Consider the following 23,918-nt stretch of genomic DNA (forward strand, 5'->3'; position numbering starts at 1 on the left):
TGAAAGAGGTAGAAGGTTTGCTATGGGAAGAGCTAAAAACAAATATTTGACATTTTCAGATAAAGGCATTCGGTAATTATTATTCTCAAAAGTGGGATTAGATATACTTGTAAACCAAAGATCTTGGTGTGTGCTTTTTGTTATATTTCAATGAAATCATATTAAATATTTGATATGGAAAATTTCAAGTGGAGTTAGACAATATCCATGCTAATTTCCTAAATGTATTCCTTTTTCGTTAAGATGAGAATTTTTTGAGAATTTTATTTTGGAATGGCTTTATATTTACAGAAAACTCACAAAGATAGTACAGACAGTTCATGTATGGCCCTCACCTGACAATGGGTTTCCCCCTTTGTTAACGTTTTATGTTAATTACCATTGTAGATTGATCAAAACTCAAAACTAACCTTGGCACATTTACTATTAACTAACCTCTAGACTTTGCTTGGATTTTACCAATTTTTACATTAATGTTTTCTTTCTGTCCCAGGATCCCAGTCAGGGTAACACATTGCATTTACATGTCAGTCTCCTCTGACCAAGACAGTTCCTCAATATATCCTCTCTTTTCATGACCTTGACAATCTTGAGAGATATTTAGCCACGCATGCTGTAAAATGTCCCCTATCTAGGTTTGTCTGTTGTTTTTTTTAATGATTGAACTGAGGTAATATGAGATTTTTCAGAGAAATAGCACTTGCTTAGTAGTTCTATTTTAAGAAACCGTTTTCCTTGTGTGCCAAAAAAAAAAAAAAAAAAACCAACCTGTGAAAATCTTCTTGGTTTTGGTTTATTCTGTCCATAATGAGACCCTCAAAACAAGATCCAACAAGATTAAATCACATAAAGTTATTTTGGATGAATGTGCAAATTTTAAAGAGTTCTTATGATTTACTGAGGCATTCTTACAATTTGCAGTAATTCTGAAAATGTTAGATGCTATGATAGCCAACTGGAATGGAAGGGAAAGCCTCCAGGGCTCCACAGGTTAAGACAAATTGGGGGTACCTACCGTTTTGCCTGCTCAGGCTGGCATTTTTCTGAGGCACAGATCTCCATCGACATGTTCTGGGGCAGTCAAGGCCGGCAGACTTAGGAAATGTCTTTCTTTGGTCAGCAAGCATCTGCCGTATATGTCCTAGAGATGTGGGGAAAAGGTTACACAAACTCATGGCTTCCTATTCTAAATCTGTTTTCCTAATCAGCCATGTAAATCATTAATCAAATGAGCCCATAAGTTCCCAAAATGAAATGTGGTGTCGGAAGAGATTAGGGGTCTAAGTAGGAGCTAAATTGAAATGCTAATGACATTAAGCTAAGAGTCAGTGAAAGAAGAGGAGGTTTGCCATTGTGTCTGGCTTCTGCACCATTTATAGATAGTTCCATTGCTCTGAGTGGTTTTTATAATAGCGAATAAGTGGAAACCCACATAAAAGCTATCTTTAAATGCCATAAAGATGAGTAATCTGGAGATAAATTGTTCAAAGTCATCTTTGTAACAATATGTGGGCAAATTTTCCATGGTCTCATGAGGCAGTTTAAGAACAGGATTGAGATCTCTGTCTCTACTTAGAGATCCTGGCTAGAATTAAAAGAAGAGTTGAGATTAAAAAGTTATTTTTTATTCTGATAGTCATAAAATACTGGGAAATTAAAATGCACTTACCCAAAACTACAATCATGTTATTGTTTTTCACATTTCCGTAACTATTAGTAATTTGCTACCACAATAGTTAAAATGAATCCTTATTTTATTTATTCCCTGATTACTTGGCATACTATTAGTTTCTTGATAAAGAAAGTAAAAAGGTCCATATGCATGAAAAAAGAATCAAACTTGGAGTCAAACGGAACAGGGTTCAAATCCAGATTCAACCCCCTTGACCTGAAGCAAATCATCTAACTTCTCTACATTTTTGAAATGGTGATAACTTCACAGTGTGTTATGAGGATTATATGATGAAAAATACAGAAAAGGCTGAGCTCAGTTCCTATGTTATTCCCAAACTACCCACAGGGTGGGCCAACTTTTCAGCCTTGAACTTCCCTAACCTTGCTCGTGAGAGCTTTACTGAGCAACTGAGTCCCTGTGTGTCTCATGGAGAGGGGCTGAGGGTGGAAGACATATGCAGAGCAAGTCCAAAGACAGACAACGAATGAAATACAACTCATAAAACAAGATACTTGGTAACTCTTTACAGAAGATGAGAATGCTGATAAAAAAAATTTACCTTTCTAAAACAAAACAATCACTGGTAAAAAAAAAAAAAGTGAGTTATAGTTAAATGGCAAATAGACAACTTTCCTCCCTGTAAAGGCAGCACATAAAACACCATAAACACTACCAAAATAAGTAATCATCATGAAGCAAGCAGACAAGTAGCAATTATTCAACATAATTCTAATCAACCATTATAATTCTTTCCGTGCAGGTCATCTATATAAATCTCTGCAATAGGTTTCTATGGGTGCCATATTACCACAAATTTAGTGGCTTAAAACAACACGAATGGATTATTTTACAGTTCTACAGGATAGAAGTCCAACAAGGGTCTCACTGGGCTAAAATCAAGGTGTCAGTAGGGCTGCATTCCTTCTGCAGGTTCTAGGGGAGAATTCAGGTCTTTGCCTTGTCCACTTTCTAGAGATTGCCTATGGCCCCTTCTGCCCTCTTCAAAGCCGGCAACGAGAGGCAGTCCTTCTTACATTATATCACTCTGACATTCTCTTCTGCCTCCCTCTTCCATTTTTAAGGACCCTTGTGACGATGCAGGGCCCACCCAGGTAATCCATTTATTTTAAGGTCAACTGATTAGCAATCCTTATACAACTTAATCCCTCTTTGCCAAGTAATCCCACACAGTCACAGATTCTGGGAATTAGTGGGCAAATATCTTTGGGGAGGGGGGATAGGTGCTATTCTGTCTGCCATAATTTCCAAGGAAAATCACCTCCGAATTATATACTATTAATCTCTAACTGTAAATAATAGACTCCGACTCAGACATACCTTATGCATTTTCTTCCTACGATTTAAAAACAGTGGCCCTTTTCAGCAACCTTAGAAAAGGTGTTTCCATTCTATTTAACAAGAGCAGAAAGAGACAATGCTATGACAGTAAGAGTTATGTGACCAGAATCATTCCTGTTTACACTAGGCAGTGGAATTTTGTTATCTCTGCTCTCAGGCTTCCTTTGGCTACAGGGAAAACAGGGTATCAAAATATAATCTCCATGTGAACAAGCCACCTCGGTAACCTACTATATGGTTTAGTCCATTTTGCATTTAGAACTTGCTGTATTTCCAAAGAGAAAAATATCTGTTACATTAGCAACAGGTCAGAGAGATGACTTAGAAAGTGAAGCTATGAATAGTGTGGTTGGGATATGAAAGCACAGAAACTGTGGGATGAATTTTTCTTTTAATAGACTGATCTAAACACGATAATTGTGGTTTCAAGCCTAAATACCACTACACATAAAAATACTTGGTTGCAAAACAAACAAATAAAAACAAACTTGGTTGTGTAACTTTATTTAAAAAATTAAAATTATATAGAATGTCACTCCCCAAGAACATTTTAAAAAAATTTATGTTTATTTATTTCTGAGAGGGAGAAAGACAGAGTGTGAACAGGGAACGGCAGACAGAGAGGGAGACGACACAGAATCCGAAGCAGGCTCCAGCCTCTGAGCGGTCAGCACAGACCCGGATGTGGGGCTCGAACTCACAAAGAGCGAGATCATGACCTGAGCTGACATCGGACGCTTAACCACCTGAGCCACCCAAGCACTCCCCCAAGAACACTTCAGAAAACTATTGTTAAAGTGTTATGTAAGTGCACTGCCTAGATCAGGAGACGTAGCGTAAAGGGGTCTGGAGCCCAGGCAGGTCACAGAAATAATGGATGAAAGCAGGTGGGCACTCTGTGTACTTGCTCCATCGCTGTCCTGTCTGTAGAGGCCAGCCACTGCCCAGCTCTAGCAGCTGAGTGTTGGCTTATATGATTGTCTGATATTTTCATAATCCAGCAAATATAATTTTATGTGGAAGCATTCATATTTTCAAGGTTGGCAACCTAATAGTATACCGCAACCCCTTGACGGAGCAATAAAACACACCCATGGGCCCGATTTAGCTAATCGGCCGGTAGTTTGTGCCTCTGAATATAGATCAGCCAATCCTTAGTAACTACCTGATAGTTTAATTGCTAAAATCAAGAGTGGTATAACTTATTGTCTAAGTGGATGCAAACATCAAAACCTAGAAGAAAAATGTGTGTACACAGATGAGGTAAAGAGCCTTAGCATGCACCTAAGGGGTTCTTTGTTCCTTTCAGGGAATACATTGTGCCTTATGTTTTGTCATGGCCCCAGCACATAGAATACTATCTGTTACATAATAGGCCTCAAGTAAATTTTTGCCTAATTTATGAGTAACTGAACTCTAAAGAAAACATTGATGGGGTACCTGGGTGGCTCAGTCGGTTAAGTGTTCAACTTTGGCTCAGGTCATGATCTCACAGTTCATGAGTTGGAGCCCCTCACTGGGCTCTGTGCTGACAGCTTGGAGCCTGGATCCTTCTTTGGATTCTGTGTCTCCCTCTCTCTCTCTGTCCCTGCCCTGCTTGTGCACTCTCTCTCTCAAAAATAAATAAGTAAACATTTTTTTTAAATTAAAAAATTTAAAAAATAAAACTTCAGTTACTCTCAGGATTATACTCACACTTGTTAACATAAAGAAGTAGGGACGTAGCTTTAGAATTTTTTAATGTTTATTTAGTTTTGAGAGAGAGAGAGACAGTGCAAGCGGGGGTTGGTGCGGTGGGGGGCAGAGAGAGACAGAGAGGGAGACGCAGAATCCGAAGTAGGCTCCAGGCTCTGAGCTGTCAGCACAGAGCCTGATGCAGGGCTTGAACTTGTGAACCGTGAGATCATGACTTGAGCCGAAGTCAGATACTTAACCGACTGAGACCCCCAGGCACCCCAAGTGACATAACTTTAGAATGTGGGGCTGGCTTAGAAAGTAAGAACTCTTAATATTTTCCATATTATCAAAATCTATATATTCTAAAAGTTACTATGTTGCACCGACCAAGGAGGTCTTTTATAATGGGGCAAAGCCAGATTTTAACTTGAAATTATAATATAACAACCTAAAGCAAGTATTTGTATGATATTTGTATGTTATAAAGTGCTTTCAATATATGATTTTTCTTATCAGAACTTTTCTCTTCATTTTATTTTTTAAAGAGTTCATTTTTTTAAGTTTATTACTTTTGAGAGAGAGAGCACACAGGCAGGGGAGGGGCAGAGAGAGAGAGAGAGAGAGAGAGAGAATCCTAAGCAGGCTCCATGCTGTCAGCCCAGAGCCCAACATAGGGCTCCATCTTATGAACCAGAGATCAGGACCTGAGCTGAAAAGAAGAGTCTGACGCTTAATCGACTGAGCCACCCAGGGCCCTCATCTTCATTTTAAAGATAGAAAACCTACAGATGAAGTTAAGTGACTTTATGAAGACTTGCAGGAAACTAGCTATAGAACTGAATCTCTCAGTCTGTGACGGTTCTCTGCCGACAAGGAGAGAGCATGGTGTGTGACATTAAAGCGTAGAAGCAGATAAATCGAATCTGCAACAGGATGAGAAGGAAATCACCTCTGTGTGGCACAGAAGAGGAAGGCAAGAATGACCATAGCGGGTAAGTATAATATTTTTGAAGAAGGTGTGCGGGCCTCACCTACCTTATTCATCATGACACTGGTGGCCCGTTGGTTCAATCATTCAGCAAAATGAGACACATCAGCTTGACCTGCAGTGTTTCACTTAGAAACACATCATTGCTCTGTAATATTTCATTTCCCACATATATTTGTCTCCCCCACTACAGTGGAATCTTCATGAAGGTCAGGGGCTAAGACATAATAAGAGTTCTTAAGCACTCTCTAGCCAGAAGAAATTAATCGAATGTTTTGATTGATTGATGGGCAACATGTATATTGGTGACAGCAGAGCATAATGGTATGAACAGGGGACTTGAAGTCCGTAGATCTGTATCTGAAACCACATTCTGTCATGACTAGCTGTGCGACTTTTGGGCAAGTTACTCCACCTCGGTGAGTCCATTGCCCTCTGTAAAAACGGTGACAGTGATACAACTTAACCCTGAGTTTGTAGTGAGGATTAAATAAGTTAATTCTGGTAAATAAAAACCAGTGGGATGTCAGGTACCTAACATACACTCCATAAATGTCTCACTGCTGCAACATACTGAAGTTTCAAGTTCAGGAAAGTGCTGGAGTTACATGCTGATCTCCGTAGATTTGAAGAAAGAACGTTGGGTTGGTTCTCAAAAACAAAGTTAGAGGCTGAGGGAAAAATTTTAAAAGGGACCCAAAATGGATTTTTAAAACACACTTTTAATTTATCCCACATGCCATTTGGAATACAGCAATAGAACAAAGAACAAAAAGGCACGGATGCAGTGTGCCTTACCAGCGATACAAATGACTACAAATACAATCAGTCTGTGGACACAAACCCACGGAGAACACCGTGTAACATGTCAAGGTTTACAGAGGAGTGAAGACCTGAGATTTGGCTGGTCACAGAGGAGACATTCAAAAGAAGGGATATGCACAACACTTTTTTTCAGTAATTCTCCTTGTTCCTAGAAAGAAACAAATCTGTCGCAAATGTATTATCTTATCAGAGCCGAGCCCCTTACTTTCCAGTGTCTGCATGTTCTTAGCTCATCTTGAAACGTACATTTTCAGACCCTAATTACTCCCATGCATCCACAAAAGAAATGCAATGGTAGAAGTACCTTAAAAGGAGAAAGAGAAAAACAGAATGCTAATTTCTTAAAAGGGAAACGACACAGACCGAATGATCTCTATCATAAGTAGGGTGATATTTGCGACAGAAAACCAGCGCCAAGGAAGTGAAACATTTCCCACCCAAAAGTAGCAGAAAAATGAACAATCACAGAGCAAGCATCACACAACTTGGAAGAGAACCTGATGCCAAAATAAAATAATAAACTACTCCACTGACACTTCCTCTTTTGTGTCTTTAGTATGTATAGGATCAAATTCATGCAACCTCAACAGTTTTGTGAAGTAACGGGATGAACCCTGAATTTTCAGTTCTGGGGCGCGAGCAGGGGAAGGCCAGCCAAGCTTCTCTCACACAACCGGAGGGATCAGAGATGTTGACTCAGAGAACATCCTCGTTTTCTCCTCTGCTTCCTTCAGGGTCTGCGTTCAATTCCAACAGCCTGGGAGACTCCGCCACGGCAATCTCACCTCCTCGCCTCGCGTCGCCTTCCTTGGTCTCCTCATGGATCAAGTGTGGCAGGCAGTCCTGCTCCGAGTTACTCCAGACGTAGCCGGGTAACGTCACGTGGCTGTCGGGCTGGCGGCCGGCTGCCTTGGTGGCTTTGCCAGAGATGAGCACCATGCGAGCGCTGGCCGCCACCTGCGACTGGCTGCTCGTGCTGTGGGTCAAGGTGGTGAGCACGGAGCCGTATCGGTGGCCGCCGCATGGGGGCGTCCTTTTCCAGTCGATGGAAACGTTCCACCGGCTCCACAACTTCTTCACCTCCGACTGAACCTGAGTGGCAGGAGACACTGTCCGTCAGAAACCATCAGGGAGCCCTGAAGCCTCGTTAGATGGATGTTTGCCCTTCGGGGACAGTAATCGCTGAGTTTCCACTGTGTGCCAAGGACGTGATGTGCACATTCTCTCTCAACCCCCCCAAAACCTCTAGGTGTTATTACTGGCTTCGAGAGAGGTAAAGGGACTTGTCCAAGATGAGTATTTTAATATAAGCTGAAATGCAGCCCCTAGAAGCATCTGACTTGTGGGAGAGAGAAAAGAGGATTCTGGGTGGAAGAGGAGGGAAGAGAAATAATGCCAGCTGTGTCTGAGGAACGGCGTGGAAGTACTCGCCTTGAAATGTAGCACTATGACTTTGCACAGGCGTGCTGAAGGAGGCCAAAATGGGAAAGAAGCTGGCACCACGGAAAGCAGCCACTGCAAATACATTCCTAGTAGGGTGGGGCGCTTGCCTCCAATCTCGTGGTTGAAGATTCAGTTCTACTGTTATTGCCACTTACCAGAGGAGAGCTTAGTTGGAAGTTCCATGGAAAGCAGTGGAAACCTGGTAAGCTGATGTCACCTAAAAGAACAGTATGGCTAATTCTCTCCAGCCAACCCCTCAGTGAACTCAAAGTGTCCTGTTACCATGTGTGGTTTTAAAAATATAAAAATATTCTCATGGGCTTTCCCAAGAAAACGTATTTTTTAGTTTCTTATGGAAGTGGAAATTGAATATAAGGTTACGTATTAACTGGAATATGAAATTCATTGTCCTTCCAAGCATCGATTTACATTCCAACAAGTTGCATGGTTTTTGGTTTTGTTGTTTTGTTGTTTGTTTTTCTGATATCAGGGTTTGCAACTGAATTAACATTGAAAAATGCTACGGGAAGGCTTTAGCTTATTTACATTCATTCTTGCTTTCTCAAAATAATTTATGATTGAAATATCTCCTTTCTCCCTGCTCATTTTTTCCTATAGCTCCTGGGGATTGTAAAGACATGCAGGTCACACCGTGATGGCCATTTACAAGCTTACTCGAAGCTACACTGTGCGGTGCCGGGGCATTCTTCAAACCTACCTCCCCATTGCAGTAGCAGTAGATGATAGACACAAAGAAACCCTAGGGAACAAAAGAGAATGTTAGCATGCTGACAATGCATGAAGATCATAGCACTGACGTGCCTTGCTTGTGTCAAAATACATAATTGAAAAACTAGGTTGTCTATGATTCCTTCAGAAAATTATACGAACTACTCTCTCCTGATGTTTCCAAATCTTTAAGTATATATTATATTTGCTTGAGATCTTTCCTTGGTGTCAGCTGAACCAAACAAGTAACTGAGTAAAACACTCCGAGAGTCACAAAGAACTGATTCCTATTTTATTAGCTTCATTTATGTGGTCACTCAAGGATCACAGAATAGTCCCTGGTTGGGACGAGATATGTATACATTGTAAATGCTGGAAACCACAGGCACGGGCTATTATATGGTAAGAAGACAAAGAAACGTTTTGTGTCACTCATTCAAAAGGATTTATTGAGCCTCTACAGTGCAAACTGCTCAGCACGCCAGGGGTGAACAATTCAATCAAGACAGACCGGGTCCCTGTTCCCTTAGAGCTTACATTCTAGAAGGAAATACAGATGGGTAAAACATAAACACCTAGCCACGCTGGAAAAACTTAAGATAATAAAAGCTATGCAGGCAAAACAAGTGGTGTGAAAGAGAAGAATGGGGACGGTAAACTGAATGGGCAACTCAATGAAGAGCGCTTTGAAGAGATGGCGTTTAAGCTGGTTTGAGAGACAAGAAGAAGCCAGACCTTGTGAATATTAGGGGTGGCGGGGGGAGAGCTTTCCAGACAAAAGGAACAGCGAGTATAAGCCCCTGACATGGGAATGAGTTTGAGGAACAGAAAGTGTGGAAGCACGAGTGTGACTCAAACTCAGTGGGTGACAGGAAGCACCATGTGATGCGAAGTCCCAGTCAGTCAGGGTCCCTGCCACACAGGGCTGTGCACACCAGCAAATGGCATTTGGATTTACTCTGAGTGCAATGGGAAACCTCTGGGTACTTCTGGTAGATAAGTGACACAATCAAACTTATTTTTAAGATCTTCCAGACGATGTCAGGGAGACTAGATTTAAGGGGCAGGAGGTGCAGCGAGTGAGGGCCCGGGAGGAGGGAGGTGTCTGCAGTGGGCCACGTGAGCGATGGTGGGATGGTGGTTGGATTTTCCAATGAGATAAAACGTGTAGCAGCTACCTCTCCTTTTTCGTCTCCCTTTCCCTTTTTTGCCTCCTCCCTGCCTTCTTTTTCATTGGCTTTCATTTATTTTCCATACACCCATGCAGAAGTCCCTGCTCTGCACGTGTTCCATATTTTACAGGAATATGCTTTCTTGTCTCACTGCCCAGGCTCGTTGGCGAGAAGCAGCCCCTGCTGTGGGCAGAGGTTAAAAGCACAGGCTCCAGAGAATAACGCCCCTTCGTGGCTTCAGGAGACAGGTGCATTAGAGCCAGAGAGGGGCAGAGAAAAAAGTTCGTTGCAAGTGGGGGTGGGGGATGGGGGTTGGGGACTGGGTTGTTACCAAAATGCAGGAGCCCGGGCTACCTACCTACCTGAAAGGAATTGAAGAAGAGCTCACAGTGCATGCGGACCTCCCAGCCCAGGCCGGCGAAGGAGTGAGGCAGGCACAGGAATACGATGTAGTGCACTCCGAACACCAGCACCAGGACCAGGGTCGATTTGGCAAGTTTCCTGAAAGAAACCTTCCTATTAATCAACTTAGAGCGTCCATCNTTCCCTCCTTTTCCTGTCACATTTATACTAAATAGAAAAAAGGGAAAGATTAATTCAAGCTTGAGAGACATTGAGAAAAGCTTAAGGGAAAACAGTACTTTTTTAAAAAGCTGAATTTGTTAGACGAAATCCAATTGTTTATTCTCACTTCCCATGATTACCATCCCTTACTCTCCTGGACTAACAGAGAATATTGTCATAAAGCTATGAAATGCCCTTTGTTTCTGTCCTAAATTTACTTTAACTTCTATGTTTGAGACTTAAATAAATATCAGTTCCACTCATGTCAAATGTCTTTACTTTTCACAGACCACATTTTTATTTGTTTTGTTCATTTTAAAACTAACTACTCCCAGGATGTGTGGATAGCTCAGTCAGTTAAGCATCCAGCGTTTAATTTTGGCTCAGGTCATGATCTCATGGCTCAGCTCAAGAGTTCAAGCCCTGAGTCAGGCTCCCGGCTCTGTGCTGACAGCTCAGAGCCTATATAGTCTGCTTCAGATTCTATCTCCTTCTCTCCACCCCTCTCCCGAGGGACCCCTTGGTCCCTCTCTCTCTCTAATGTAAATACACGTTTTAAAAAATTTTAATTAATTAAAATAAAATTAACTACTCCCTAGATTCTTCTTCAGTTGAATCTCCATTAATCATTTCATATTTTCTTGTGAGCAGCAAATGGTCAATATTTTTTGCTGTCTTTAAATATTCTCCAAATTATCTACAGTTCTAGGTGTTGTACCTTTATTTTGCAAGCTAAGCAATTTGACTTTATTTCCCTTAACTACTTCTTCATATACAGTTTCTTGTGTATTTGGAGGAACCCCAGGTTTCCAGTATGTTGGTTGGCTCTAAAACAGCTCCCAGTGATTCCCCACCTACCATTTATATTCTTGTTAATCCTCTTCCCTTAAGTGTAGACCATCTTGGGTCTAGGACTTGTTTCTAACTGACAGACTACCGCCAAAATGATGGGATGTCACTTCAGTGATGATATTTCGTAAGATTGTAACTTTCATCTTAATAGCAAACCCTCTCCCTTGTTTGGCCCAATGAAGCAAGAAACCATGTTGTGAGCTACTCTACCTAATGGCCCATGTGGCAAGGTGAGGTGGCATCAGCCGACAGCCAGTAAAAAGCTGAATTCTGTCAACAATCTCATAAACTTGGAAGTGGATTCTTCCCCAGTCCAGCCTTAAGATAAGACTGCAGCCCTGACTGACATTTCAGTTGACTCTTATAAAAGATCCTGGAGGAGGGGGTCCATCTGAACCATGCCCAGATTCCTGACCTACAGAAACGTTAAAATAGCAAGTGTGTTGTTTTAAGCCACTTATGTTTGTGGTAATTCATCTGCACAGTAGATAGCTAGTACACCCAAACACACCATTTTCTGGTATTTGGTTTGGGGGTTGGGGGGGAAGGGGTTCTTTTGTGTTTTTTATCCAAGAATCTGCCAAATCTGGCTTCTTCTATTCCTCAAATATTTCCTTCTTCGCAAATCATTTATGCCCCAGTAATCTCAAACAATTGTAACCTTCTCCCATTCTTACTGGTCTCTCCTATGGCTACTTTTCTTCCTTCCTCCCTCCCTCCCTCCCTTCTTCATTTGTTTACTTACTTATATACTTACCTAGCTTTCTTCTTGGAAATAAACAGTGTGGAAAAGTAGAGATCACACTGGACTGAAACTAAACAAAACTGGATTCACATTCCAGATTTGCCATTAACTTCCTGAGTGATTGGGATTCAGTTTTCTTTTCTCTAAAATGAGGTCACGGGGCCCAGAAGTTTAGAAGAGCGATAATAGTCTAAGGCTTTCATAGGGATAATCTTCCAGACAAATCCACTTTCGTATCATAACTATCTTCTCAGCTCTTGCAGGATCTGGGTGCCTCGCAAATCATCTGGAAATGCCTCACTTGGACGTTTGGAGTTGCACATGTGTCCCATCTCATTCTCCTCTGCCTCTCGTATCTCCCAGTAGTGCCTCGACTGTCTTCTCCTCTTGTCTCAGAGCTGTCTGCTCTGCCTCATACTCACAGTTTGCCCAGTGGCCTACGGGCTCTCCCTTGTGCTGTTCCAGCCCCACACTTCATACTTTGACTCATCTACAGTCTACTTCATTTGAAAATTCTACCTAAAGTCTGTTTCATTCCAAGCACCATCCCTAGTAAGACAATGGGTCTTACCTAACTAATCCTTCCAACTTTCAGAGGCTCCTTGAGATATGCCTGTCCTCCTGAATCCTCACAAGTGACTACTCTTTCCATCACTGCATAAATAAGCAAGACACTGTGAGTAACTTCATGACATCATAGTTCAGTCTAATCAGATAAAGGGGGACAGCACTAACTACATTTGCAGAATTTTACAAGTCTTGCTTAACATGACCCTGAAAAGGAAATTGCATTTCCTCTTTTAAGATGAATGGATAAGGGTGCCTGGGTGGCTTAGTTGGTTGACTGCCCGACTTCGGGTCAGGTCATGATCTCATGGCTTATGAGTTCAAATGCCACGTCAGGCTCTGTGCTGACAGCTCAGAGCCTGGAGCCTGCTTCAGATTCTGTCTCCCTCTCTCTCTGCCCCACCCTTGCTAGTGCTCTGTCTCTCTCTCTCAAAATAAATAAACATTAAATTAAAAAAGTATTATTTTTAAGATGAATGGATAAATACCCATGGAGACCATTCTCAAAATCAAGCTAACTTTGATTGTTCCTATTGTGTGTGACGAGGAGCCAAAAACTAGGTTAAAACAGGAAAGAGAGAGAGAGAGAAAGAAAGAAAGAAAGAAAGAAAGAAAGAAAGAAAGAAAGAAAGAAAGAAAGAAAGAAAGAAAGAAAGAAAGAAAGAAAGAAAGAAAGAAAGAAAGAGAAGGGGAGGGGAGGGCAGGGCAGGGCAGGGAAGAAAATGAAAGGAAAAGAAGAAAAATGCAACACATTGTAAAATGATCACAAATGTAAAACTTTAGGGACATTTGGTTCAAAGCAGAGCAAGAAACAGTTGTCAAAGGCTGCAATTTAGTGGGAATCCTGCTAGCTCAGCCATCTGGGTTTTCTCTCTCTTTTTCTATGACCTGGCTCTTTTACAACTCTGTAGAGATAAAAGTTAATTTATAGAAAACATGATAATTGAATTCATTTTCTATTGCTATGTAACAAATTATCACAAATCTAGTGACATAAACAAAATTCTATTTATTCGCTCTCAGTTTCTGTATGGCTCAAGTCCAGGCATGATGTATATAGGTCTTCTGCTCAGGGTGTCACAAGGCCAAAATCAAGGTGTCAGCCACCAGGATTGTGTTCTCATCTGGACCTCAGGGCTCTTCTCCAAGTTTATGCATACTGATAGCAGATCTCAACTCCTTGAAGCTGTAGGAGGGGGAGCTGGCTGAGGGCCAGGGATCATTCAGTGCCTACAAGCCGCCCTCAGACTGTCCTCAGGTCCTAGCCACGTGCCTTCACAACATGTCAGATTACTTCTTCAAAGCCAGAAGAAGGATCTCTCTCTAGGCTGCCACCCACAGGAGTTACTACCCCAGCACCTTGGCCATATAACGTAACCTAAGCAAAGGGAGAAACTATCCTATCACAGGTCTTGCTCAAGAAAGGTTAGGGGAGATGAGGATCATACAGGCATGTAAGCCAGGGAAGATAATCTTGGTAGGGCGGGGGTTGGGGGAGGGGGAGTGGCAGGNATTCCTGTCCATAGACATGTAACTTGTGTCCAGTGGAATGTCACTAATTATAGCCTTGTGGATATTAAGAAGTTTTACTAATTTGCATCCATTTGTAAATTCATTTCAGCCTTCATAATTCCCTTTTAGGCATCTGCAATATCTTATCAGTTCCTTCATTCATGAGTTAAATAAAATCTTTGATGTGTGTTCCTTTATATTGTCGAAGAGTTACAATCGCATCCTCTCTTAAAATGTATTCTTCCATGCCGGTGAGCAAGCTGAAGCAGGGGCATGTACCAGGCCAATGTATACATTTGTCTTTCTGTTCATTTACAAAATGGATTTTCCCACTCACATAAAGTCATTCCGCAATCGTGGGTACTGATTTGTTCAGCGTCCATCTGCTCACTCACGCACACTGTACACCTTTGCAGCCCGGCTCTGAAAAGGCACAGCTGTCTCATGAGATGATCGGGGTGCACCAACCGAACGTGGCCTTCCAGCTTGCTGGAAATGTGGTGGCTTTGCCCTTGGCAGCCATGGCAAAGCTCAAGGGCAAAGCCATGAGAGGAATATAAAGAAATCAAATGGTTGGTTGGACTCAGTGTCCTATTTAGAAAATATATACTCAATTCTTGCAATAGCTCTCTCTCCAGGTGGAAAGTGTTGGAAGATCCCAACTTTCTTTAAGAGTCAACTTAGTTTTTTTAAAAAACTACTATTTCGATCCCTCTTGAGCTTGAATTAATCTTTCCCTTTTTTCTATACACCTAACACTGTAAGTGCATTTCTACTGGTACTGTCCTCACTTTGTTTAATCTCTCTCTCTCTCTCTCTCATCACTCAAATTTTCTGGCAGACAGAAACCATGTCTTCTTATGCTTTGAATTCTTGCATGGCACAAAAAGGGCACTCCGTCAATGAAGCTCTTGCCTATCACACCCCTGGCACATCCCATACAGGCTGCCTCCTCCTATTCTGCCAACCACATAAGAGCCATTACCGCCCCATATCCGGGAGAAGGATAGAGGCTCGGAAAAGGAAAGTATTTGCCTAAAACCAGACAATGAGTATAGGATTCAGCCTTAAAAGCTGCCCTCTTTACTATCATACTGTATAATAGACATTGGTTGAATTTATTCCAGAAATAATAAACAATAAATATGAGTTTTGTCTAATATTGAATGGAAAGCCAAATTAACCAAAACATTCCAATGTTCTTTTCCATTGAATGTTGCATTTCTTTTTTTTTTTTTTTTAAACGTTTTATTTATTTCTAGGAGAGAGAGAGAGAGAGACAGCGTGAGCAGGGGAGGGTCAGAGAGAGAGGGAGTCACAGACTGAAACAGGCTCCAGGCTCCGAGCTGGCAGTCAGCACAGAGCCCGACGCGGGGCTCGAACCCACGAACTGCAAGATCGTGACCTAAGCGAAAGTCGGACGCTTAACCGACTAAGCCACCCAGGCGCCCCTGAATGTTGCATTTCTCATAGCTCATGTTCTTTCAGTCTTGGCAATCTTTCTTGCTTTGCAAGGGGACGGAGTTGTAATTTAAAACAAAAAGTACAGGGGTGTCTGGGTGGTTCAGTGGGTTAAGCATCCGACTTTGGCTCAGGTCATTATCTCACAGTTTGTGAGTTCGAATCCCTCATCAGGCTCTGCTCTGACAGCTCGGAGCCTGAAGCCTACTTCAGATTCTGTGTCTCTCTCTCTCTGTCCCTCCCTTGCTCATGTGCACTCTCTATCAAAATTATATAAACATTAAAAAAATTTTTTTAAATGCATTAGCCCTGTTGTTCAATCTAATACATTATTTAATTTTCTACAGACCAGTCTTGTTTTAAAATAACTTATGTGAAAAAAATAAAAAATAAATGACTGATGTGAACTACAGTTATGTAAAATGTCACTTTCGAGTGTAACTGGGTAAAGGGTATATATATTATACATTACATATACATATGCATTATTTTTACATTCTGCAGTATTTGCATATATTATTTTATCTCTGTATTACTTCTATAACTGCATATAATTCTATAATTATCTCAAAATAAAAAGTTTCCTAAAAGCTGATTATATTAATTCATTTCAGTTTTAAGCTACTGTATCAGTGAACGGATACCATGTACTCTTCATAAGTCTTTCTTTGTGGGTACACACATGCTCACGAGGAGAGACTATCTCAATGCTGAAGGATGTTTTCAGTCTTTCAGAGAATAATATGCATGGAAATAAGTTTAAAAATTGCTTTAGATGCACCATTTGGATATATAAATATAATATACATATATTTTTTGTTTTATTTTAGCAAGAATATTTGAACATCTGTTGGACAAGAGTAATAACCAAATGAAATATAAGTTTAAAGGAACAAAAATGAGTAAGTGTAAGTGTAAATACTCAATTAAACCTCATAGGTAGAATTTCACTGAGGCAGAGACACAAATTACATTTTTCCAAGTCTCTTTATTTACAAAGTGAGAAGCTATTAAAACGTGGTTATCTAAGGCCTCAGAAACTAAATACTGAATTGAATTCCCAAATACTGCCAAGTAAGTACCCACATTTTTCTCTCCAGAAAGAAAGACCGAGCCTTTCCTCACCACGTTTTTAACTTTGGACACAGGTAAGAATACTAAGTATGTTTCAGTTGTTAAAAAAAAAAATGTATTTGGCTGGAAAATACTTTCCTTGACTACTGTTAGTCTAGACTCTGTTCAAATTAATCACTTCAAACTTAAAAAACTTCTGGGCCCCAGATTATTTTAAAATGTGTTGTGAATTCTGAATAGCAGATTATTTTAATCCTTGATGAATTTTTCTCTTCCATTATTTTGAGAAATAATTCCCGATGCATGAACTCAAAATATTGTCTATTCAATCTATTTTTTAAGATAATTCACCCTTTGTTCTCCTCAGAGTTTCTCAAGTCTCTTTGGTAACTTTGAGAGTTCAAGTTCACATCATTTAGGGCTATAAAAGTAAGGAGCTTTTATTCAGAACTAGAGAAATAAGCAGCTTTCAAAACCTTTGTACTTTTCCACTTTCTGGAGAAGACTGAAGAGCTATTTACATTTTCCATTTTCCATTGTTCTGTCATCCTCTGGCCTTTGTCTTCATCAGTGGGATGTAACATGAGACAGGCTATATTAATACAGCAAAGGTCTTTCACTGTAAACTCTTAGGCACAATTTATGTTATAATAATACCGCTTGCAGCACATTAAAAATAATTGGAGCCTGCAGCTCCTGGTTTGTTCAGACCATGTGTCTTATCCCAGACTCCAGTCTATACCCGTCATCTTTTCTGTCTGACAGTGAATGTTGCCTACACAGTAGAGGGAAATAATTCAACAAAGGGCTTCGAGAACACTTGTGACACTGAGCCAAAATACCGACTATGGTTTTTTCCTTTCCGTGTCTCAGACTCGCAACAATCCAAGACAGAAAGTAGTAGTTATTACTTTGGGATTATAAAGATCAATCCACATCCACCTGACTACCGGATGTGTGTCTGGATAGAGGCTGTTATTATTCAGAATTTCCAAAATTATCGGTGGGAAAAGTGGGCACACCCTTAAGATAGTTTGATAACGATCATAAACACTCGATTTGCATTTTTCTTCATGAGAGACTGAATAATGGGTCTTGCTCAATCAGTGCATTCGAAAGTTCTTAAAAATTTATATTTGGTAGGGGCCAGTTTAATGGACAGATTAGAAACAATAGAGCAAACCCACTTTCTTGATATTTTCAGTTATGACACATTATTTTAAGATCACAGAGGGATGCTTAGGTGGCTCAGTCAGCTAAACGTCCGACTTCAGCTCAGACCATGATCTCACAGTTTGTGAGTTCCATCCCTGCATCAGGCTCTGTGATGACAGCTCAGAGCCTGGAGCCTGCTTCAGACCCTGTCTCCCTCTCTCTCTGCCCTTCTCCCACTTGAGCTCTGTCCCTCTCTCTCTCAAAAATAAATAAGCATAAAAAAATGAACACAGAAAAGAAAATATAAACTTGTCTGCTAAGATCATCAACAAGAGATTTTCTGAGTAGTCACATCATATATGGGAAAATCCCAATCTGCTAAGAACAGATAAAAAAATTATCCTTAATGAACACCTAAAATGTAAGCACATTAGGAAGGTTTTAGACTACTTCGATTTCCCTAAAGTATATATGCTTTTCTGATAAACTGTGTAACTAAACCAAATGAAAATGTGTATTCATAAATTTATCTCTCAGAGACATTTCCCATCAGTCAATACCTGTTCTTTACTCTAAATAGTAACCAAAATATTTCCTCTGGTGGATGCCTGTCCTGGAATTACCTGTATTGCTTTTTTGTGTCATGCCCAACTGCATTGGTCTCCCAGATTTTGGTAGCCAGAACTCTAACCGTATTCAGAAACAGAATAAAATTGAGCTGAAAGAGAAGGTAATAATACAAAGAATTATTGAATTAGCCATCAAGATGTTTATAAACATTTATACAAATTGAACTTCTTTGTATTCAAAACCCAAAAACTACCCATTCCGTAAATGTGAATGAGGGACTCCGAGATAAGATATTGGACAGCTAGTGATTCTTGAGCAGCCCTCATGAAAACACAGAGATAAAGAGTGTGAGCAGCACTGGAAACTGAAAATGCCGCAGGACGGTCTGCAGAATCCACGGGGAATTTCCAAACCAACGTTCAGACGAAGTCCTGCGGCAGACGGGCAGCAGAAAGGATGATAGTTACTATGTATATGGAACCACGTGCCCTGTTTGAAATGAATTCCCAGCTTCTGTATATACTTTAGGGAGAGGACTATTAGAGTTCTTAGGGGAATGCTGTCCTTCTTATGATATATAAAAAGTATTGGGTGAAGTATATAAGGTGTTTTTCTTTTTTAAGCAAGTGGTGTGGGGCATGGATGAAACTGATAAAAGGGATTAAGAGCACACATATCTGGATGAGCACTGAGCAATGTACAGAATTGTTAAACCATTATGTGGTATGCTGAAAACTAATATTATAACACTGTATGTGAATTACACTTCAATTAAAACAATAAAAGTTTTAAAAATGCTTCTCAGACACACACAAAGATATGATGCTGTCTAAGAAAATGCCCCAGTGAGGCAGTTAGATTAAATTTGAAATATTACAGGTGTGAGCACCCCCAGAGACAATCAAGTTCTGGTGTTAAAAATGGCAGAGAGGACTTTTGGTCAGATAAGCCCTTTTACGCCTAAGGGCCGCACGAATCAGAGAAAAGATCCAAAATGAAGGAAAAGAAAAGATCTCCAGGCCTAGGGTCATAAGGAAGCAGAAGCCTGAAACCATGGAGATGCCTGCAGTCGAGAAAGTGCCACTACTTAGGAGTAACAGAAATGTGGGTTGCCACGAGTGGGCTGTGTTAGTGGCAGACCAGTAGCTGGAAGACAGGACCGACCAAGTTCTGGATTTTTTTTTTAATGTATTTTTAAAATTTATTTCTGAGAGAGAGAGAGAGAGAGAGAGAGGGGGATACAGAATCTGAAACAGGCTCCAGGCTCTGAGCTGGCTGTCAGCACAGAGCCTGACGTGGGTCTCGAACCCACAGACTGTGAGATCATGACCTAAGCCGAAGTCGGACGCTTAACCGACCGAGCTACCCAGGCACCCCAAGTTCTGGATTCTTGGAGATAAATTGTCTTGCAGAGTTTTCAACAGTTTCTGGAATTTGGAGAATTTGGGTTATGGGGTGAATCGTGTGCCCCCCTCCCGGGTCCAGCTGATCATCTCCATCAGCCCTTAGCTCCCTGCCACCTCCATTGTCATCCTACCACTGACTATACTCTTACCTCTCACTAATGTCACACTTTCTATAAGAACTAGAGACTGAGTCTTGAGCCCCAAAGCCTGGAGGAAGGACACAGGGGCGCTATGAGCTGGCTGAAAAAGGATTTTCAGGCCAGTAAGAGCTGCCATTTGTCAACACCTGAGTTTAAATGCGCACATGAATATGGGACAAGCATATGTCCCTCTATTACGAAGAAACTCCAGTCCAAAGAGATCAGTTGATTTGGCCTAGGCTATTCAGCTATCAGGGGAATCTGACCCAGGTCTATGTGTGTCTGTACTGTGAATTCTTAACCACTATCTTATATCTTCTCTTCAGGAAGATAAAAAGATGCAAAACATGAGAGCAGAGAATCTCGCCCATTGCAACACCTGGCTCAAGACATAAAATCTTTTTCTTTAAAAAAAAAAGTTTATTTTTTCAGAGAGAGAGAGAGGAAGAGAGAGCATGAGTGGGGGAGGGGCAGAGAGAGGGGGACAGGATCCAAAGCAGGCTCTGTGTTGACAGCAGCAAGCCTGATGTGGGGCTCGAACTCCAGAACAGTGAGATCATGACCTGAGCCAAAGTCGGATGTTCAACCGACTAAGCCACCCAGGCGCCCTAAGACACAAAATCTTTTTCAATAAGAGGGTGAAAGCAGCTCACAGATGTCACATGAGTGCTACTCTGTGAATAGCCACTTCTGTCGGGCCTCATTCATTCTACCCTCCCTACGACCACAGCCCTGGGCCATACAGTGCAGCTGGGAGTCAAATGGTGAAAAGCAATGCTGTGTAGTTACCCTGCAAAGGACAAAGTGGCAGGAACCGAAGCTGGCAGAGCTGTGGAAGGAAGCAATGTCAGCAGGGGACTGTCACTTGTCATTTCCTGCTTCTGGAAAAGGAAGAATTGTAGATGGCTTTAGGCGGGGCCAACCTTAAACTCCATCCACATTAAAAAGCTCATGACCAGGACCTCTGTTCTCAGGCCAGCAGATCACACTAAATAAATACTGAAAACTCCCAAATATTTGACTAAAGAAAATATACACATCCAATACATCAGCTTAATAACGAAAATGATGCATCGAAGGCAAGGAAGTGGATTATGGAAAGAATTAAGAAAAACTAAGATGGAGTAAAACGTGCTGCCTTAAAAGATCAGTTAACAAAATATACTGATACCTGCAGCAATAGGTGGATGAAATTCCAAATAATCACTCTGAATAATTTAAGAAGGTATAGAATAGAGTAATTAGGGAAACTAAGTTCTTGACTACTTACGTGTATTACGTGAAGTGACTCTTAGTCTTCCCAGGAGATAGATAATGAGACAGCATATTACTGTCCCATTTCACAGAGGAGGAAACGAAGTAACACCTTATACAAAATATTCACGGTCACACAGCCAGCAAGTGTCAGAGGCCTGATGAGGCCCTTACCGCCTGGTTGTGTGTATGGTCTCAGCCCCTGCACCATACTGCCCATAAAATAGAGCTGAGTTACTGCAGATTGAGATGGATACAGAAGCTTCTTAAAGAGCAGGGTGGATTAAGAAAAGATGGTAAAGAATCTAAAATATAATCAAGTATTAAAATCAATATTAGAAACAGCAAACAGGGGATCTAACAAAGCTGGAAAATACATCCCGCAGAGTGGAAGCCCCCTGAAGAGCTCCCACGTGGGAGGTAGAGAACAGAGACCCGCCCGGATGATGAGGGGAGAGAAGCCTGCGTGGACGATGTGCAATTGCGAGTCGTGCACATTAATTTCTCTTTCTGTAGAAAAGATCATGATGAATTGAACAAATCAATAAAACCATAAGAGGGAGAAGTCCCTGTGCTCAAGGAAGACCTGCGTCTGCAGGTGCAGAAATGACATTCTACGCCGGGCAAATGGAGTGAGAAAAGACCAAGGCCAAGAAGAAGCTTCCCGGTGAGATCCCTAAATTTTATTTTAAAAGATGAAGATACGGTTCTAAGAGAAAACTGGAGAGTCCATGTATCTCTCACGTGAACTTCTTGTAAAATTTTGCTTTAAGATCTACCTCAGGCAAAGCATAATAAAACGAAGAAAAGAAAACCCAAAACTGCGGTGAATAAAATGACCCCGCAGCAGCATTAAACCCAGTCACACATAGAATCAATTTTATGCAAATACAGTTTTTAAATAACGCAAATATAAACATTAGATTCGTTCTCAATTAAAAATTTAAAGACGGATTCAAAGTGAACCACAGATGACTGGAAACAACTCAAACTTTCAGGCTGGAAACCTCTGGCCCCTCAGGCTATCTCTGAGACTTTGTTCCCAGAGTCCTCTTTGCCGGGATCGTTCCCTCACTCCCTTTCCCCCCTTCCCGCACCAAGTTAGCTCATTTTCCTCGGCTTCAGGCTGAATGTCAGCTTTTCTCAGAAGCTGTTCCAACCTCACCAGGGCACTTGTCATGTTTAAACGTCTGCCTCACCCACTCTGCTTAAGCTTCAGGAGGGTCTCCTCACCATATCACGGCCACTGCCTCACCCAGCACCCGCAAAGTCCTTGGTGTTTAATCAGGATTTGTTAAATGAGTGAATGAATCATTGATCGCATGAGATCGGCCCTCTGCAAGCCCTAGTTATATTCTGAGAAATCAGCATCTCCCCCCTTGATGTAGAATGTTCTCTCCTCCGTGCCTATCATAGAAAGACATCGTCAGAGACAGAAGTCAGAATTTATGTCTAGGAAAGTCCACTGTAGTAAAACATCTATAAAACCATCTTTGGGCCCCTGCAATTTTCATCTGTGTCTTTGAATACATGCAGGGGAGGGGTGCTTTCTCCTGGTCCCTACAGTCCCTGTCAGGGGGTGCCCGCTCAACTGATGTGCACGTCTCTTCTCCCCTTTACTCTCTCCAGCCCCAAGGAGACAAACTGAAGTATTTAATGAGCAAGTGTGGGAAGAATATCGGGTTTGCTAGACCTGACCCATCCTTCTTTGCCTTGGGAGCTCGCAGTAAGCAGCCTTGCCCCGCAGCGTCTCCAGGGTTAGGAGTCGGTCCCTTAGTGTCCTGTGGAAACGTAGGTCCCCCTGTCTCAGGGGGCCATGGCCCGCTTGGTTAGGATGGGTTACGTCGGCCAACTTCACTTTTACCACTTCTTCCAGACGTTGCTGCCTTGCCCGCTGCTTCCTCTCTTCTTTCTTCCGATGATGCTCTGGGGGGCCCAGGACCAAAACCATGCTCCATGCTCTGCTGTCCACCCGGAAGTATTCCTCCCATAGTTTGATGTTATACAGAAGAAATTTTTTTTAAAATAACCCTCAAATCAACATAGTGTTGCAGGTGAATAAGAAATTGTGTTATTGGCAGATGTTTATTTTCAGACCAAAAAACGAATGTTTTCTAATGACTCTAGTTCTCTTAAATATGGCGTTAACACTTATGAATAAAACAAAGTCAACAACAATTGCTGTAATTTCAGATTCTGTGATTCCAAAATCAAGTGGTTATTCCTACATGTGTACTGACGTCTGTGATTGTCTCTAAAATTCGATTCTCTCGATAGGACATCTTCAAGTTAGAACCTTTAAATGCTTATTGTCTACAAACTCCTTTGTTCTCTTAAATTCAGTTTGCTTCATATATAGCTTAGACCTTCCGATCACATTTTATCAGATTTTACTCCCAGAGACACAAAATTCCAATTAATAGCACCTCTGCTATTCCAGTATCCAAAGCCACAATCAAGTGAGGGATCCAACTCATATTTAAAATTCTTGGCAAATAATTTCTGATAGCATATAACGAGCATATCTCATTACATAAAACCCTGCCACATGCAATGCAAGTCTGAAAAACAAGTATTTTACCCAAAGTGAATATATAAAAAACTACAAATATTGCCTTAAAAATTGAAAGAACTTTTTCCCATAAATTCAAGAGACAATCTTGACATGTCTTGGGGGGCAAGGCATAAGAACATGGTCAAAAAATGTGCTCGGTCTTATTTTGTCACACGGGCTGTGTGACCTTTATCTG

At 41.3% G+C, this 23,918-nt stretch overlaps 1 protein-coding gene across 1 annotated transcript in view; it reads right to left on the reverse strand.

Moving 5' to 3' along the window:
• Positions 1–6,436: 6,436 nt before the first annotated feature.
• Positions 6,437–23,918, reverse strand: part of PTH2R (parathyroid hormone 2 receptor) — a 59,470-nt gene continuing 41,988 nt past the window's right edge. The window contains exons 9-12 of the mRNA XM_077771388.1: positions 18,422–18,516; positions 10,231–10,369; positions 8,686–8,727; positions 6,437–7,616 (exon numbers count right to left, since the gene is read on the reverse strand). Of these exons, the coding sequence (XP_077627514.1) occupies positions 7,221–7,616; positions 8,686–8,727; positions 10,231–10,369; positions 18,422–18,516 (672 nt within the window). The 3' untranslated portion in view covers positions 6,437–7,220. The remainder of the gene's footprint in view (positions 7,617–8,685; positions 8,728–10,230; positions 10,370–18,421; positions 18,517–23,918) is intronic.

This window comes from Crocuta crocuta, unplaced genomic scaffold (genome assembly GCF_008692635.1).
Source record: "Crocuta crocuta isolate KB4526 unplaced genomic scaffold, BGI_CrCroc_1.0 scaffold160, whole genome shotgun sequence".
Classification (NCBI taxonomy): domain Eukaryota; kingdom Metazoa; phylum Chordata; class Mammalia; order Carnivora; family Hyaenidae; genus Crocuta; species Crocuta crocuta.